Here is an 18,049-nt window from a genome sequence, read left to right as displayed (position 1 = left end):
AAGGTGCGTTCAGACAGCTACCTTGGAAGCCTGGAGAGCGAGAGGGGTCGGTGCACACCGACACCGACCCCTCTTGCTCTCCAGGCTTCAGGTTCCTTTCGACCTGCTCTTTGGGGCTGGCGGGGGGAAGCCCACTACCAGCCCCAAAGAGCAGGTCAGGGAGCAGCGGAAAGGCGCAGTGGAGAGGCTGCTGCCATAGTCGCACATCACTTCTCCAGCTGGGAGAGGGTCGCGGGGCTATGGCTTCTTTAGCCCCGCACATGCTGTCCCAGCTGAAGAGGTGGTGCGCGGCTTTAGAGGCTCCTGCCATAGGACGCACACACATTTTCCCTTCATTTTTGAAGGGGGAAAAGTGTCCTATAGAGCGAAAAATACGGTATATGTTCCAGCTCTTCTTTCCCCTCATGTTTCATGCTACTTGAGGTGATCTTGTACAAAGTTGAGAGAATTGGGAGTTTTTTAAAAAACAACAAGGACCAGTGTTCTACAGTCCTGGTGGCTGCTCCCAGTCACCAGCCTGGCAGCCACATTCAGGATTAATTGTAGTTTCCAAATCATTTCAAAGGTGGTCCCATGCTGCGCGTATTGCAGTAGTCCAAGTGGGAAATAACCAAAGCATGCACCACTCTGGCAAGACAGTGCTGTAGCCAGGTAGGATCTCAGATGGAGTACCAGATGGAGTTGGTAGTCTCCCTCGACAGAACCATCTTGTGAACTTCTAAAGAAGCGGGGATTGCTTCCTCTGAAAAAGAGGTATAATCTGAGCTAGATTTAGTGAGACACAAGGGGTAATGAAAAGGGGTTGATCCATGGTGCTCTTAACAGTAGGTGCCCAGCCAGAGAGTGAATTATTTACATGGTATTATCAACAGAAAGCTTCCACTGGCACGTGAATCTTCAGGCTTTTCCTTTTTCAAAAGTGTATAAATCATCATACAAGTCAGTGACAGCTCCAAAACCCTTCTGTAAGGGGATATTGACCACAAAGAAAGCTACCGTTCCCATTATACGGGTGAGATTGATGTTGCATGTCAAAAATAGGCATTTGATGCCTCTTACGTTATATCAGCGTTAAAACATTGCAAATCTAAGCTGCTTTCAGACACAAGCTTCTGTCAAGTGTGGCACTCTGCATGGTGGAATGCTCCCAACACCTGGGAAATGGCAGTTGTTAGATTTGGTCTATACAACCTTGGATCAATACAAATTTCTTTGGGAAAGTGGTGAGACCCATCACTCTAGGATAACACAATTGCATTTTAGGTGCATTTACGCTTTGCGTAAATCAATAGCAGCAAGGTTCTCTGTGTGCAATGCTCAGAAGTACTGCAGTATGGTGCTGGAGAAGAGCTCACAAGGCTACCTAAGAAGTGTATCTAAATGAACAAGGTGTGCATGTAAAGGCAGAGTTGTAATTCATCTTAAGTGCCATAGAAAGAGCAGTCTTCTACTGTTATGGTACTTCTGATGCAACTGTTAACTGCAAAGTATGGAGGGGTTAAGACATTGTTGATGTAAATGTTTGTGTCCTGTTGCAATATATCTTTGCTGTCTTGGAATTGTGTGGTACAAAATCCAGAATGTTTGATCCAGTCTGCCCAGTTCCATGAACGGAAGGGCTCCACTCTAGTTGTAACTCCCCACTGGAGCGCTGTGTGATTTTTGCAGATTCTTCCTTCTGCAGGTTCCCCCAATACCACTTCTGTTGTGCTGGAAGTGTAGCAGCTGGTCATCTTACTACCATTTTAACCTGGTCATCTTGCACTAGCAGAGACCCATGGAGCCTCTAACAAGACATTGCAACATGAGGTGCTGCTGTTCAGGATTCCAGCTGCTGCATTCTACTCCTCCCTCGCCCCCCCCTTACAGACCTTTTGTAGTGTTTCCAACTTCTGGGTTCCCCAAAGTCTGCTTACACTCATCCCTTGTGCATTGGTGGTCAGTTTGGTTATGCAAGGACTGGCAGTCGGAACTGGGAGCCCTGTAACAATATGTTGCAGTATGAAGTGCTTTTGTTCAAAGTTCCAGTCACTCCATTCTATAGTCCATAGTTCCCTTTCCCCACGAGCATGCACTGTTCTCACTAGGCAGCTTTGAACACACACACACACACACACACACACACACACACACACGGTGCTTTTGGGTGAGGTTAGCACACACATCCAATCCCAGCTACCTTAAAATGTTCAATTTCTCCACCGGTTTATGTGAATAGCTCTCACTTTGTCCTTGCGAACATTTAAAAATAGCTTCTCATTGTTAAGCAGGACTATCCAGACAATGAGCTGATTCTGTCTACATTGTGATAAGTCTCTTCCTCAGCTTTCATTTTCCAGTCACTCCATGCCTTTCCCCCTCCAACCTGTTTTCACACACACACGACTCCATGCCCTCTTAAGTCCTCATTGGGCTGCTTCTGGGGTCCCCCCTCTTAGGATTTTTCTAGTTATTTCCCCCCTATTCCTGCAAACCTCTGGGTCTCTCTCTCTCTCTCTCTCTGTGTGTGTGTGTGTTTATGCAGTTTTTGATACATCTGGACAACTGGGAAAGATGTGAATTGGAAATAGAGGGAGTGATAATGGAAGCAAGTGTAACAAAAAGTGTAAATCCTTCAACTTGGTAAGCTCTGTTTTAAGGACCTGCTCTTAACGATCAGTTATTCTTGGAGAGCAACCCATGAGCTCACTTCAAGAGATTTAAAGGCTCAAAGAAAACTATAGTTTGGCTTTAATCTCCTACCCTAGAAAGAACAAGAGGCAAGCTAACTGGTGATGGAACTATTATCCTTAAGTAATGTGGTTTAAAACTCCCATCAGCCCAAAGCAGTGTGGCCAGTGGGTCAGGGATGACGAGTTTTCATCTGAAACCTCTGGAGAGGTTGGCTAGCCCTGCTCTAGAGAAACACAATGACCAAGGTATGTCTTGGGAGTAGGCATCAATATCACAATAAACTGACCTCTGGTGGAACAAGTTTTCAGGTTTGGAGCTTTAAGCCAAACCTTGTTCTTGTTCTTTTAATAAAATGTATGGTTTAGGCATTGCAGGTGACCAGGAATGGCTGCTTTGTCAAAATGACAATTTTTATAACAAGGCAAAGTAGAAATCTCAGAATTTTGCAGCCATAACAGGTCAAACCTGCCTTAAGTTACTACTCATTACTACTATAAGAGCCTCACCTGCCTTACCTGAGGACACCCAATAATTGGAATTTTCTTTCAAGGAATTAGTAGCAGTGATACTCTGTCAACAGGAGTCAGCTGAAGTTGTGCAAAAGTTGCCAGGTGCCTATGATTAAATAGCTGCAGAACTCATTTCATGTCTGCAAGAAAAATGAAGGTTTCTGCTCCACTGTCACAGAGACCGAGTTGTTCCATTGAGATCTTCGCCATATGGCATTTCATACAAGCATTTAGAAATTGCAAATTAGGAATAGCAAATGTTAAAGAAGGCGGAAAATTGAGAGAGAGCATGCTGTAAAGGTAAGATTGTTTTAGTAAACACATTTTACTGTGGAAGGTCTTACAAGCTAGGCAATGCTGGTGTCTATTGGAAAGTATGGGGTTCTGTTTCAGGTTTCCTACATTGAAAATGTATGGAGAATCACTTGGAAATGCATGCATAGGATTTGAAAATTAAACCATGTTTTTAGCTCTTTACTTTTTAATTAATGCAATGAGCTCTGAATCTGCATTGGTTCATTCATTTATTTCTGGCAGTGCTGATTCATTCTCCCTGTTCCTTTGTTAGTGCTGCTACTGTTGGGGGGGAAAGGGTTTATTACACAGAAAACATTGTTTTGGGTAGATTTTTATTATTGCTACAATGAAAACTGCAAATAATCACTACACTTTAGTGTCTAGAACTACCTTGCCATGTGTGAGATGAGGAAGAGATGATGGCAGTCTTAATAACCTGTAGAAGATGAGAGGCAACTATTATGATGGTATTATGCTGCTACCATAATAGCTGGCTATAAAGTGATGCTTTTCTGAGGATATTCAGTGGATATCTGTTAATAATTGTATCTTTTGTCACTTTAGTATCCTATCCTGGTAGTGTGTTATTCTTACCGCAACCCTTTTAAGAATTGGGGCCTTATTTTTCCTGCATCTAAACCCAATAGTCTAGACTGTGTAGGGAAATCATTACACAATATCATGATGTTGATTTAGATACATCCTCAGACAATGAACTGTGTCGGTAAGATGGTGGACCTCCATGCCTGTGCTGGACTTCAGGTTTTCCAGTCTCAAAATAATTACCTCTAGGCTTGAGAGGCAAGGGCAATGCATCACATCCACATTGTTCATGGACTGTGGACAATGGATGCTTGCTGTGCAATGGAGTAGGAGGCAGGGGGCTTCTACTTGAGAAGAGCCAACAACCAGAAAGTCCCACTGGGATCAAACATCTCCCTCACACTCCTCTGCATTGCAGCCTGTTTGGTTTTTTAATTGGGAGCTTCATACACATTCAGAATTGTATCCAATGAAAACACCCTGTTAGAACAAGGACTTTGACCTGCACAACAGGATTTCCTCTCCACATGTCCCCACATCTGTTCCAGGGGTTCCCTCAACCCTTGGGAGCAGATGGGGGCACACGGGGAGAAGTCTGGCTGCATAGGCAGAATTCCTTGCCTAAATGGGCTAACTTGGCTACAACCCACAGTTCTCTGAAACCACCTTTGATATACAGTGGTACCTTGGGTTACATACGCTTCAGGTTACATACACTTCAGGTTACAGACTCCGCTAACCCAGAAATAGTGCTTCAGGTTAAGAACTTTGCTTCAGGATGAGAACAGAAATCGTGCTCCAGCGGCGCGGCAGCAGCAGGAGGCCCCATTAGCTAAAGTGGTGCTTCAGGTTAAGAACAGTTTCAGGTTAAGTACGGACCTCCAGAACGAATTAAGTACTTAACCTGAGGTACCACTGTACATTCTCACTGTATTCTAGATGCGGCAACTTTTTAACTTGTGTGACTGAGCTAGTGCAGCAATTACTGCCTCATATTTATGCTGGAACCTAAATAAGGGCCTTTGTCCTCATGAACTTCCTCATTCTAGGTTTCACATGAAGGTGGTGAGGGGATTAAGGAAGGCCTGTTGTGCTATATCCTATCATGCCTACTCCCATTAAGTTTAAAGCATTCCTGGGTAAGATGTTACACGAATGTGGCCTTACTCTCCGAAAGAATCACAGTCCATTTGTATAGCGTCTAGAGTAAGCTTTCCACCAAAGGGGAATGTCTGTGGTAGAAAAGAGGTTCTTTGGAAAATAAATAATGGGTTTAGTTCAGATTCGCCGTTGTCTTCCCCAGTGTCCATAATGGCAGGTGAAATAGTCGGTAAGTAGTCCACTGTTACATTGCCATGTGGACTGGCAAGGTACACTGAAAATTCCTGGCCTTGAGTTGGTTCTTCGGGTCCAACCTTTCTGTACAAAGGCAGCAGCTGGTGCTGGCTGGCATCATCTGTCCTGCTGGTGATCAAAGGGTCATAGTCCAAGTTTTTCACAATTGGATCCTCTTCCTGGAAGCTGACAGCAGTTGGCCAGTTGTGGCTCCCTCCTCCTTCTGTGGGTTTGAAGAGGGACACATCCACAGATGGCATCTGTTGCCTCTTCATGAGGACCTCCTCTATTTGTAGAGTTTCAGGCTCTTCAGTGCTGTTCTGGTTCTTTAGGAACTGTGTAGAATAGAAGCTGTGTTCACCCTTTTTGAGGAGAGAGGGGAGAAATTTCAGTTAATGCACAAGTATTTTCTACCTTTCCCTAAAAGCAAACTGCTTTTGCATAAAAGCCAGTGATGGCCGGGGACTTGCTACAGCATGTAGCAGGCTATGAAATTTGTGTGAGAGAAAGTTACCAGGAACAAAATGTTCCTGGTAAATTTCCTTCCTTTCCCCCTCCTGGCAACTGGGAGTAGCAAAATTATTTGCATCTTCTGCAGTTGTTTCTCTGCTGGCCAGGTATTTAAGGCAGCTATTTGGCTCTTTGCAGAAACTAGCTCATCAGCAAAGAGGTGACACCAGTGACAGGCAAACTTACCTCTACAGATGCAAACTCTTTAGTACATGAAGAGTTGGCTGGATCTGGAACAGCTTTCCCTTGCCACCCACAAAGCAGAACAGAAAGCAGCGAGGAAAGCCTAGAAGGAACCAGTACAAAACAATATAGTACTTGCCAATCTCTTTGTGAAATACCAATCCAGATAGTTATGCAAGGAGACATGTTTCTACCAAGGGACGCGGGTGGCGCTGTGGGTTAAAGCCTCAGCGCCTAGGGCTTGCCGATCGAAAGGTCGGCGGTTCGAATCCCCGCGGCGGGGTGCGCTCCCGCTGTTCGGTCCCAGCGCCTGCCAACCTAGCAGTTCGAAAGCACTCCCGGGTGCAAATAGATAAATAGGGACCGCTTACTAGTGGGAAGGTAAACGGTGTTTCCGTGTGCTGCGCTGGCTCGCCAGATGCAGCTTGTCACGCTGGCCACGTGACCCAGAAGTGTCTGCGGACAGCGCTGGCTCCTGGCCTATAGAGTGAGATGAGCGCACAACCCTAGAGTCTGGCAAGACTGGCCCGTATGGGCAGGGGTACCTTTACCTTTACCTATGTTTCTAGCACAATATGCTGGGATTTTATACATGATGCTGTTTTCCTTATGTTGATGGGGTCTCTGCTGGGCCGAATGAAGTTAAATGGCTCGGCCTCTATGTCTCTGTTTTATGATAATCATATTCAAGTTAAAAATTGTGGTAATTATGGTTAGCATTCAGCTATGGTCCTTTATCTTATGGGACGCGGGTGGCGCTATGGGTTAAACCACAGAGCTTAGGACTTGCCGATCAGAAGGTCGGTGGTTCGAATCCCCACAACGGGGTGAGCGCCCATTGCTCGGTCCCAGCTCCTGCCAACCTAGTAGTTCGAAAGCACGTCAAAGTACAAGTAGATAAATAGGTACTGCTCTGGCAGGAAGGTAAACTGTGTTTCCATGTGCTGCTCTGGTTCGCCAGAAGTGGCCTAGTCATGCTGGCCACATGACCTGAAAGCTGTATGCCGGCTCCCTTGATCAATAAAGCGAGATGAGCGCCGCAAACCCAGAGTCGGCCACAACTGGACCTAATGGTCAGGGGTCCCTTTACCTTTACCTTTATGGTCCTTAATCTTAGGGACTACTGATGCTCCTAAACCTAAGAAACTCCCACCAAAATGTCCCTTATCTATAAATGCAACATACACCACCCCTACCACTAATTCTGCTTCCTCAACCACATTGTGGCCGCTCACTTTTATTTCTCCTTTTACTTTCCTTCACACTCAAGCCAGTCTCTGTGCTGTTTCTTCTTGTTCCAAGAAACTGCTGTATCCATGGAGCCCCTTCGGTTGGACCTTCTACCTGCTAGTACTCTTGGCTGGGGGAGGGTCACATCATGAAGCTGTGTATCTTTTAGTTCTCCTGACATAAGCTGCCTATGAGCCACTATTGGCTCATTAACACTCTCCTGTAGCATAGATTTCCAAAGTATTCCTCAGAGATACACTGAAGTACTGAAATTGTCAAAATCAGATTTATTGATAGCTTGTGAAAGTCACAGCATTTTTTATTCTCTTTGGAGTCTTCAGTTTAAAACCTATTGAGAAGGCAACAGGAGATTTGGAGTTTGGGTTTAATGAGCGTAGGGCCTGACTGTGTAACCTGAACACCTTTTTCTGTATACATTTTTTTTTTTTTTATCATTACTGTTCTTCAGTATACCATTTGCATGCTGTTAAATGTTTAGAAAGAAAGCATTCACTTACATTTGCCTAATGGATGGCACAAAGCAGAGACAGATGGAAAGACCCACAATAATGCAGATTGTTAGAGCAGAACCCCAGCTGGGTGCATCTGTAAGTGCAAGATATCTGTTACTTTAGAAAGACTTATTTATCACAATTATGCCAACTTCTAATGGGAAGAGAGCTTTAAAACATTCTCCAACCTATTGCTAAAAATCAGAGGTGCGCTCCTCTGATGCCTTAAGCAATTCTTATGCAGAACTAGTATTATTTCAGATGTATGATGCTGTTCACTATGTTGAGGAAATGGCACAACTTTGTGGCAGAACAAATTATTTGCATGCAGAAGATTCAGTCTTCAGGTAAGGCTGGGAGAGACCCTTGCCTGAAAACCTGGAGAGCCATTGTCATTACAGACAATACTGAGCTAGACAAATGGCTTGATTCAGTATAGGCCAGCTTTTGCATTCCTAATGATGCTTGATAGGCAGAATTACATCTGAGCCAAGCTGATACATCCACCCACACCGGTGACCAAACTCTTCCCCAAACCTGTCTTCAATGCCAGTAGCTCATCCTGTGGTGTGCAAAGTTGGAAGTGCCTTCAGTGTACTACTATGGAGCCAAAACCTTTAATTCCCCCCCACCCCCAATAATGACCTTTTATGTAAACCTCTTGTTTGTTTCCTTCAGGGCTCTCTCCAGCTTTTGTGGAAGCTGTCATCCATAAAACATATGCAGCACCAGGCTCTACACTTCTTACAGAGAACGGCTGTGGGGCTGTGCTAGGTATATCTGTTGGGAGCGGGGAGAGGGTTGAAAAGGAAGAGAACGAGGGAAATAGGAGTATCAGCTAGTATCAAGTCACAAGTACTTTCTCCCATCCACAGCCATCTTTCACCAAGCATTTGCAGTAGTCTACAACTTCAACAAGCACTTCTGAGCTTCTCCATCTGCTGCCAACCATTTCTGCCTAGGGTCTCAGCAGTTAATTTGTTTCTGAAGTGAAACCCAGTGTGGCTCCTGCTTGTGCAGCAGAGATTGTCCTTCCTCCCGTCCCCTCTGCAGCTCCTCCTTACACATCCCTGAAATCTGCTCCAGAGGATTGGGATCTTCTCCAGAGCGTATTTTGAGGGTGCATCAAGGGGAAAGAAACGAAGTCCCCTTACGCAAGCAGGCACCATCACTGGATGTCTCCCAATATCTTTTCATCCAAAATTTGCTTTCACAGTAAAATGCCCAGCATTAATTAACAAAATCTAAGCTAAAACAAAAGAATGACAACAGTGTATCGAAGTGATTTGTGCATCTGTTGTCATGTTGTGGGATGGGAGCACTCCTCCCCTCTGTTGAGAAACTTTGCTCCCATCTTTTTCCATAGAGGGACAGCTCCAGATGTTGCAAGGCCCCCCCCCCACACCTATCACCTTTGACCATGATGGCTGGAGCCAATGGGAGTTGGAAGTTTCAGCAGCATCTGTATGGCCACAGATTTGCCACCTCCAGTAGAGGGATCCAAGCCCTAATTTTAACAGATACCTACCATAGACTTTAGGGGGCACCATGACAAATTGCTTTTGCAAGTATAACTTGAAGTGAACAATGCAGCCCAATCGATGATCATCCGGAATTTCCTGCCAGGAGACCAAAATGCTTCTTTCTTTTACTGTTGTGTTAATTTGAGGTCCTTTTAATGGGGCTGCAAAACATGAAATCATCTTGAGAAATCTGAATTGACTATGTTGGGTCTCAAAGGTATGTTTAGATCTGGAGTGCCTTTGCCCTTACCTTTTGCTGATACATCTTCTGTTGTGGAAGCGGCTCTTCCTGCTCTGTTCTGGTAGAGGGCAAACACACTGATTTGATAACAGGTGTTAGGCTTTAGGCTCTCTAGAAAGGACAATAATGGTATTTGATGCAAATCTGTCTATTGTGAGACCGAGTCCAAGCCTAGTTTGAGAAAGCATGGGCTGAACAACACCTGGTATTTAGTCATGGATTGGACATAGGTATAAAGCATGGTTTTTAGAGCACTGCATTTACAAAGCTGCTATTCCCGTGAGTCAGATGGAATGACCCGAATAAACAGGGAACAAAGGAAAATAATGATAATGCTTTAGTGGCGGATTTGTTCTGTTTTGCCAGTCCTGTGAGGCTTCCCCAATGCTATTACATTATTGCTGTCTGGAGGGGCTACAGAACTTCAAAAGCGAAAGGAAAATAAACCACAACTTTTGTGATATAAAAAGTTATGGCATTTCAGCTGGAAGCAATGGGCTATGCACTGACTGGAAAGGAAGCTTTTCCAAACCCCAAAACCTTTCCAGTTGCAAACGGTATTGAATGTGGGATCATGTATGCCCACCCTGAGAGCATCATTAGCACAAATCATCCCGAATGTGCAATAATAATAAAAAAGGACATGGAGGAAACCGAAAGCTAGCATTGAGTTTGGTAGTAATAAGGTGTTGAGCAGCTTGCTTTTATTAGATGAGCTCAGCTCATTGAGACTGACAGGACACAAATTCCTCTTTTGCCTCCAGTGACTATGATGAGAGCTGCAGCTCAAAAGAGATAATCTCATGCCATCTGGAAAAATTGGAAGGCAGAACGAACTATTGTGCAGTGCAAAGCTGCAGCCTAATGTGTGTGAGGGTGAAGCGCTATCCAAAAAACTGTAATTGTCCATCCTTTGCCAGGTGCACAGAGCCAGCCTTCCCCCTAACAAAGCCCACAGCGATGCCCACTGCTCTCCTGTGCAACTTACCTGTTGTTGCTGTGAGATTGGAGACGGGGATTTTGAGCCAGGTTATGGGAGTTCTCCAGTCACTGCTGTGATGGAGCTCTGCCCACTGTAGAACATAGCCATTGATAAAAGGGAAAGGTGCAATAGGGGCTTCCCATGCAACAGAGATTCTTCCGTTCCCCAGTGATACAGCAGAAAGATGGTTTGGGGGTGGCAGATCTTTTGAAAAGTTTTTTTGGGGGGGAGGGAGAGAGAGACCAGGAAAAATATTAAATCCTTAGCTGAGCACAGGAGTACAACATCAGAAATCAAAATTATCCAAGAGTAAAAGTAACTTGAGATGGAATAAGAACTGGAACTAAGCAATATGGATTAAGTCTAGACTATAATAAATCATGTTTTAGTTCTGTTGATCATGGCTAACTTGTCCCATCGATTTCAAGTGGGACTAAATCAGAACTTTCTTAGCCTGGACTCAAGTGTAATTCTAAGTCATTTGTGTAGCACTGATAACAAATACAGTAAAACAACAATAATACATTATTTATAAAGCACCTAAAATTGCTAGGCACTATACAGGAACATAATAGTTACCCTAGTTAATGCCACGGTCCTTGCCAGTTAAGGGTTTTCTCTTTCCACTAGGAAATTATGGGAGGGGTACCTGTGATCAAATACTAAACACAAATCTAAACAAAGCTGTATGTGTTCCTCCCTCCTCAGGACAATGCTGACCTATTACTTACAACTGGAGTAAAAAAATCTAATAAACTTAAAATGATGGTTTGCCATGTATAAAACATCGCAGTGCAGCTTTGTAATAGACAGAAACATATTGAAATCAGATGAATCGGAGGAAAGGGTCTTACCTGTAATTCCTAGTTTAGTAGTGATATAAATGGGTTGGGATATTCCCCGTGAGTTGTGAGAACAAATTGTAATGCTATAGTCTGTCTTAGGAATGATTTGTGAGAATGTGGTCTGCACTGTAGAATTTGTTCCCGTGTCTCTTTGACGCATCTGGTTTAGGGCTGAAAACGTCACTCTATACTCAAGACTTTTCCTTCTCACTTCTAATACACTCATCTATTAAAAAATAAAATAGCGTATGTTTTTCTTTGCATGTTTCACCAACGCCCACACACGAAACAAGTTTTAGCAGCAGTTTGAAGCCAGTGTTCATTTAGTTGGCCATTAGAGACTTAGGTTCAAATTCCCTCTCCTCTCCGCCTCCGCCCCCCCAACCATGAAGCTCTCTGGATGAACTTGGGCCAGCCACATATACCCCTTCCAAGCATAACTGGCCTTCCTTGCAGGGAGATTGTGAGGATAAAATGGGAGCAGAGGGGAGTCATGCAAGCCGCCTTAAGAAAAGGTGGGGCAGAAATGACAGGCTCCTGAGAGGTTACCATTTGTTATATTTTAAAAGGAATTTCTACAGCATTTTCTAACACACAAGTGTCAGTCTAAGAAATTTCCAAGGGAAGCCAGGCTGAGAGAAGGAGGCTTGTTCAAATAATCCTTGTTAGTATTTTGGGGTGAGTGCGGATGTGGTACTTGGCTTCCCATATTGAAGCAAGCTGCTGTCCCTCAGTATCGGTGCAGCATTTTAAGATGCAGGTTTCTTTCAGACTGCCCTCACAAAAGCCCTCTGGTGTTGTTCCAATTTGACAGATGGGGAATTGGAGCTGAGAGAGAATGAATTTGGCTGCCGTGGCAAAAGAAAACATCTCTTCTTCCCTCAGACTCCTTTCATTTTGATGAGAAGCTGGCTTGAGGGAAGTGGCTGAGTGTGTGTGTGTAAGAAGCTTCACCTCCCACAATGCATTTCATGGAAGGTGAAGTGGGCCCATGGCTGGTCCAATTGTAGCAAGTATATCCCCCCCCCCCCAAAAAAAACCCCTCTCAAAGTGCTCTTGACAAAAAAAAATTAGTCAAGAGCATACTTCACTAGCTTGGCACAGGCTACTTTCATTTAAGAGCAGACTTGGGTACATGAAATACAAACTCTCCTTATTAATTCCCCTTATATTGAGGCTCCATGTCCCTTCACATTTAAAGCAGTTTCATGCTACTTTAAACCATCATGGCTTCCCTTAAAGAACCCAGGGAGCTGGTGTTTGTGAAGGGTACTGAGAGATGTTAGGAGACCCCAACTCCCCTCAGAGAGCGACAGTTCCCAGAGTTCCATGGGAAGAGGGATTGATTGTTAAACTACTTAGAATTCCAGGATTATTTGGGGAAGTCGTGTGTGTGTGTGTTTGTGTGTGTGTTTTGATGCTAGTATTATGAAGCAAAACATTGCCATTATTGAACTTCTCAGAGGGAATGTGAGGGAAAGACATCATAGTCTACTAGTGCATTTCATTGTAGAATTGTAGGGTGTGCCTCATTAAGGATTCTTAACTCTCAAACAGAGGCAAAGGTGACAAATGGGTGGAACCAAGAATACCACAAGCTGAAGAAAGCACAGGTGAAACTGCAGCATGGCTTTCCTCTCTTCTAAGAAGCAGCCAGTATGAATGAGAATCTGCTTTCAGTGTGAATAACTAAAACAGGTAAGAAACTGCTTGTTTGAGCAAAGCTGTACTAAGAATTGAGTAGCAGAGGGGAATGAGGGGAAGGCAGTGGTATAGTGGAACAGGAAGTGGGTATGTGGGGAGAGAACTTTGCTTATGGCCTTTTCTCAGGGCAGGAATGGTGTTATCTGCCGGAGCAACTGATGTACCTTCATTGGTCTGGCATGTGCATAGTTTCTAAGTTTGCTTTGTGGAGAGATTGGCTTGGAGGAAGGGTGCATGTATTTTGAGGTGGGGATTTAAGCACATTCCAGAACTTTAAGTTTGCGCATTTAAAGTGGATTCAGGTGCTCTGTTACCCTAGTGCAAAACCACATATGCGAAAAGACTTCTTGCAGTTTGGAAAGTGACAGGGAAATGCATTGAAAATGTGGGATGAATGAATTATCAACAAGATGATGTGTAACACTTTCTAAAGAAATCAGAATGAGTGTTTCATGGAGATCAGACCTAGTCTAACCAACATGTAAACTTTGTGCCAGTAAGTAAGGATGAATGCTAAGTATTTAAACACGCCTCATCTGGAGGCACCTAGAGTTGGATCCTCATCAAAGGAAATCAGTCCCGAGCCCTTGATTATTTCCCTCATTCTCATACTACATGTTAGTGGTTTAAATGGTAGCACTTCTTTGTACTTCTCTGTGTTTTGTACTTCTATGTACTTATTTCTTCTGTGCATTTGCAATGAAAAGTCAAATGTTGCATTTCCACTAGGAAAAGGTCTTTTTTTGGGTTGTATGCCATGTTAGTCAAACTCAAAGTGGACCTGTTGAAATGAATGGAAATGACTAATTTAGGCCCATCAATTTTAATGGGTCTCTTCTGGCTACAACTTCCTTGAATTCAACCTGATGTGTTTTACAAGTTACACCTAGGCCACCAAAAGCACCACTGAATTCAATGGGGCAAGCTATTCATAGGATTGCAGTCATGCCATATGGCTTATCAGGGATGCAATCCCAGGTCTCTCCAGTCAAGTTTTAACAGGCCAACTATTACACCACCCTTTGGCAGCTCACTATTCTATGGAATGTCAGCGGATCCAGAGAAATTGGGAACTCTGCTATGTACTTTTGCTCTTTGAAGAGGAGTTGCTTTTCTAATGCAGTAATGGGGTCGCTTACCCAACTCCCATCAACCCCAGCCAGCTTGGCAGTTGTAGTCCCAACAAAACCTGGGCAGCCACAGATTTCCCACCCCTAAATTAGGGTAAAGAACTATTATGCTTTTGGTTTAGATACGCATACAGCAACACCCTCAAAACGGTATAGGTGCATGGATATTCTTACCTTCCAAAAAAGTGTGATATTCTGCATTTCAGAAGACACATCTTCCATTAAATACCAGACATCAATTGGCTGAAGTGGTACTGGATGAAAGGAGAAAGAAGAGCTTTATAACACATTGCATAGTTGATTTGGACAGCACATAGAAAACAAATGGGAAGGAAGAGTTGTTTTATATAGTAGCGGGTCCCCACTGAAGAATGAGGTAGGTTGGTGTAGTTGCCTGGCAAGCAACTATAAAAGCCCCCCTGCACTTCACCTAACCATGACCTAGCCAAATGAATATTTTCATCCAAAAGATGTCATGGTGGTTGGGCCACTGTTGGATCAAGCGGGGGGGGGGGGGGATAGTGGAATGGTGATGTGCCTGAATGGCATAATCATCATGTGTTGTTGCTTCCTCCCCTTATTTCGCCATCTTTACTCTGTTTTCTTGGGTAACTGTATTATTACTTCCTCTACAACCAGAGCAATTTTTTGGCTAGTTCTCCATGCTGACCTATGGCATTGTTTACCACAGAAACCAACCAGATCTTTCTGGGAAGCCCCTAAACCGAGATGAGGGCAACAGCCCTCTCTCACTGTTGAATTGTCAAACAAATGCATGCTGTCTCTGATTCCAGAGGCAGCAATAGCTATCATGGCTAGTAGCTATTGATACCCTTATCCTCCATTTATTCCAAGCCCTTTTAAAAGGTTTGCAGGTACTACTATAAAATGTCAGTTGCCACGAAGGGGTGAGAGGGAGACGTTCACACCTCTTGCTGCATCTGTCATTGACAGGAACTGATTATGTCACTAGTGGTCAGTGATGCAAGGGTGACAATTTATAGTAACGTCTTTCTGTGCTTGACAGAAACCCACAAAGACATCAAAGACCATAAGCTACAAATTGCCATAGCTACAAATCATTGCTAAAAGTTTTCTAAGTCACAGAGGAAATGAAGACTTTGTGGCATGGTTCTGTGCGATGGTCCAGTTTGAAGGAAAGTGGACAATGTTTTTTATAAGTATGAAGCAGGTCTTGAATGTTAGAATCTGAATACCTTTCAGACTGGCCAAAGGCTGTTGTGCTCATGCATCAGACTTACTCCTGCAGTGGAACCTTCTCCTCTTACTTCCCTCTTGCAGCCCCCCGTATACCCTCAAAATCTGCTCTAGAGGCTTGGAGGACCCTCCGGGACAGATATTGGAGCCTGCAGGGAGAGGACAAGGCTGGGAAGTTCTGTTGTGTAGGCCACACAACATTGGTTCCGCATCCTTGCCGTGTTAGTGGGTATTCTGCATGTATTGTTGCTGATTTGTGATGACTGCTATGAGAGCTTTTCACTATAGACCCTTGATTCTTCTGATCTAGTCTTGTGTATCTGTTTCACTGAACAGAGAAAAATATTTCTTTCTTATGTCTTGTTTTGTTGCTTGGGTCTCCAGGCCATATGAATATTATTTCTATTCCTCACCGAATTCCTATGAGATGATAGTTTGGCTGCAAGCATGAATGTGTTATCCGTAGCTGATTTCTACATAGGTACAAAAATAAATGCTGGGCATTTCAAAATTGTATCACCTGCTTCTGTTTGAAACAACATACTCCAGTCACTCCATAATCCTGTGTTGGGCAGGAACCTGCAGGAAACCTGGAATTCATATGCTGTATCTGGCTTCAGGTCATGTAGATAATATCTTCTGCTGTTTATATTTTCAAGCTTGAATGAAAAGGAAAATACAGTGAGCATCAAAACTGTTTTCTAAACCAAGTGCTGGGTCACTGTTTCCCAGACGTGGGTCTCTAGCTGTCTTTGGACTACAAGTCCCATCACCCCTGACCACTGGTCCTGCTAGCTAGGGATGATGGGAGTTCTAGTCCAAAAACAGCTGGAGACCCTAAGTTTGGGAAACACTTTGCTAGGTCAATACAGGATCACAGTACTGTATACTACTAATTGCTGAATGGAACGAATGGTGCGTCTCCTTTACCACAAGCTCTCATCCTGTCTCTTCAGAGTGTGTGTAACTGAGGAGTAATTAGCAGTGTTGGCGCCATTAGCACCTCATTAACCCATTAAAGTTGAATGGAACAGCAGGTTGTGAGGTCATTTCTTTCACTGTCACCTGGAGAATCACATGATTTTTTACCTTATGCTTGGTGGTGGTACATTTAGGTAATTTTAGACCTCATGATCCTGGTGGGGGCATCTATTTGCATTGGGGTGGTGAGAATGTGGCACTTCAGACACATAGCTTCCGTCGTCCCTGGCTGTTGGTCATGCTAGCTTGGGCTGATGGGAGTTGGAGTCCAAACAAGGTTAGCCACCCCTGCTTTAGATGCTAATGGACTTTCGCTTCATTTCCTTAAGAGTGTTTTAGGACAGCCCTTCTGTGTTTAGGGGCCCTCCTCTTCCTTCTGCTGACAGGGGCCCTGGACATCAGCCCAAAACCTTTCTCTAAATGCAGTACTGCTTTTACTATGATGAACTCTATGAATGCAAGATTTACATATTATCTGTAGGCCTATAAAATGGCGAAGAAATGTATAGAGGAGCCTAGTGCCCAGGAACTTCTAGGTTCCTTGCTTCTATCAGTAGAAATCCATTTAGAAGTATGAGCTAAGTTGGTAACTGGGTTGTGAGTCTATGCAAAGTTGCCTGTTCCTGATCTGAAACTAGGATGACTGCAGAATTTGAAGTGTGTGTGTTGTGTACACACCAACCATATTTTTCTATGCTGCTTCTTTTTCATCCTTGCAGTGTTCAAACAAGTATGTATACACAGGATCATCTATGAGCAGGTTGTCCTGGGAGATATTCCAAGTCTAGTAATTCTGAGATAAATATCCAAAACTTAATTCTGTATAACATGTTCTTAATTCCTTCAGTATGGATTGCTTAGCTTGGGTATGGAAAGAGGAATTTACATTACTCTAAATAATTTGTAAACAACCAAGTTGTTTTGCCATTTAGTAATACAAGAATACATTTAGAAGACATTACCGTGGTCCAAGAGCTGCTGTTCATTGGTTGGTATCTTAATCTAAAGTGTTGTGCCTCTTGTTGATCTTGCCACGAAATGCTGCAGTTTCTTGCATCAAAACCATCAAATGCTACTGAGAGGTTCACGGGTGCACGTGGCTTCACTGATTTATGGAGACCAAAAATTACATTTGAAGGAAATGAAATAAATGAAAACACAGAAGTTAGTATTCTTGAAATTGCCAGTGGCCATACGCAGAAAGCTTATACTAGTGATCCTTATTTTTTGAGGAATGAGCTATAGACCCCTCTGCTGGATTGGGAACTGCTCGTGAAAACATATTGCGTCCAGCAACGTATGCTATTTTATGAGTCCATTCCTGTTGCTGCAGTAGGAGCTGCCTGGTCAACTGTATGACATGGGGAGCCTTGACCATGTTCATTTAAAGAAGACAGAGTCCAACTCCTTTCCCCCACACCCTCACAAAAATAAATAACAGATGTACCAGTCAAATACAAATGACTGACTGGTAAAATGCTGATATGTGCTGGCATGCATTAGCCCCTCTGCATTTTCACCTCCAACTGTTCTTTATTCCCACTGCTATATATCACTGTTCTTGATAACCTATTATTCTAACTATATCTCTACTTGGGACAATTAGGAGTACAGGTGGCTAACAAATCTAAAA

General features: G+C 43.7%; 1 protein-coding gene across 1 annotated transcript in view; it reads right to left on the bottom strand.

Moving 5' to 3' along the window:
• Positions 1–471: 471 nt before the first annotated feature.
• Positions 472–18,049, bottom strand: part of IL12RB2 (interleukin 12 receptor subunit beta 2) — a 29,092-nt gene continuing 11,514 nt past the window's right edge. Inside the window, exons 8-18 of the mRNA XM_083448299.1 lie at positions 17,379–17,521; positions 15,956–16,094; positions 14,392–14,471; positions 11,393–11,609; positions 10,545–10,742; positions 9,566–9,667; positions 9,321–9,476; positions 8,438–8,572; positions 7,799–7,886; positions 6,054–6,153; positions 472–5,719 (exon numbers count right to left, since the gene is read on the bottom strand). Of these exons, the coding sequence (XP_083304425.1) occupies positions 5,186–5,719; positions 6,054–6,153; positions 7,799–7,886; positions 8,438–8,572; positions 9,321–9,476; positions 9,566–9,667; positions 10,545–10,742; positions 11,393–11,609; positions 14,392–14,471; positions 15,956–16,094; positions 17,379–17,521 (1,892 nt within the window). The 3' untranslated portion in view covers positions 472–5,185. The remainder of the gene's footprint in view (positions 5,720–6,053; positions 6,154–7,798; positions 7,887–8,437; positions 8,573–9,320; positions 9,477–9,565; positions 9,668–10,544; positions 10,743–11,392; positions 11,610–14,391; positions 14,472–15,955; positions 16,095–17,378; positions 17,522–18,049) is intronic.

The sequence above is a fragment of the Podarcis tiliguerta genome (assembly GCF_965153285.1).
Source record: "Podarcis tiliguerta genome assembly, chromosome: 6".
Taxonomy (NCBI): domain Eukaryota; kingdom Metazoa; phylum Chordata; class Lepidosauria; order Squamata; family Lacertidae; genus Podarcis; species Podarcis tiliguerta.
The sequence above is the reverse complement of the archived record's forward strand: the minus strand, read 5'-3'. Positions and strand labels throughout refer to the sequence as shown.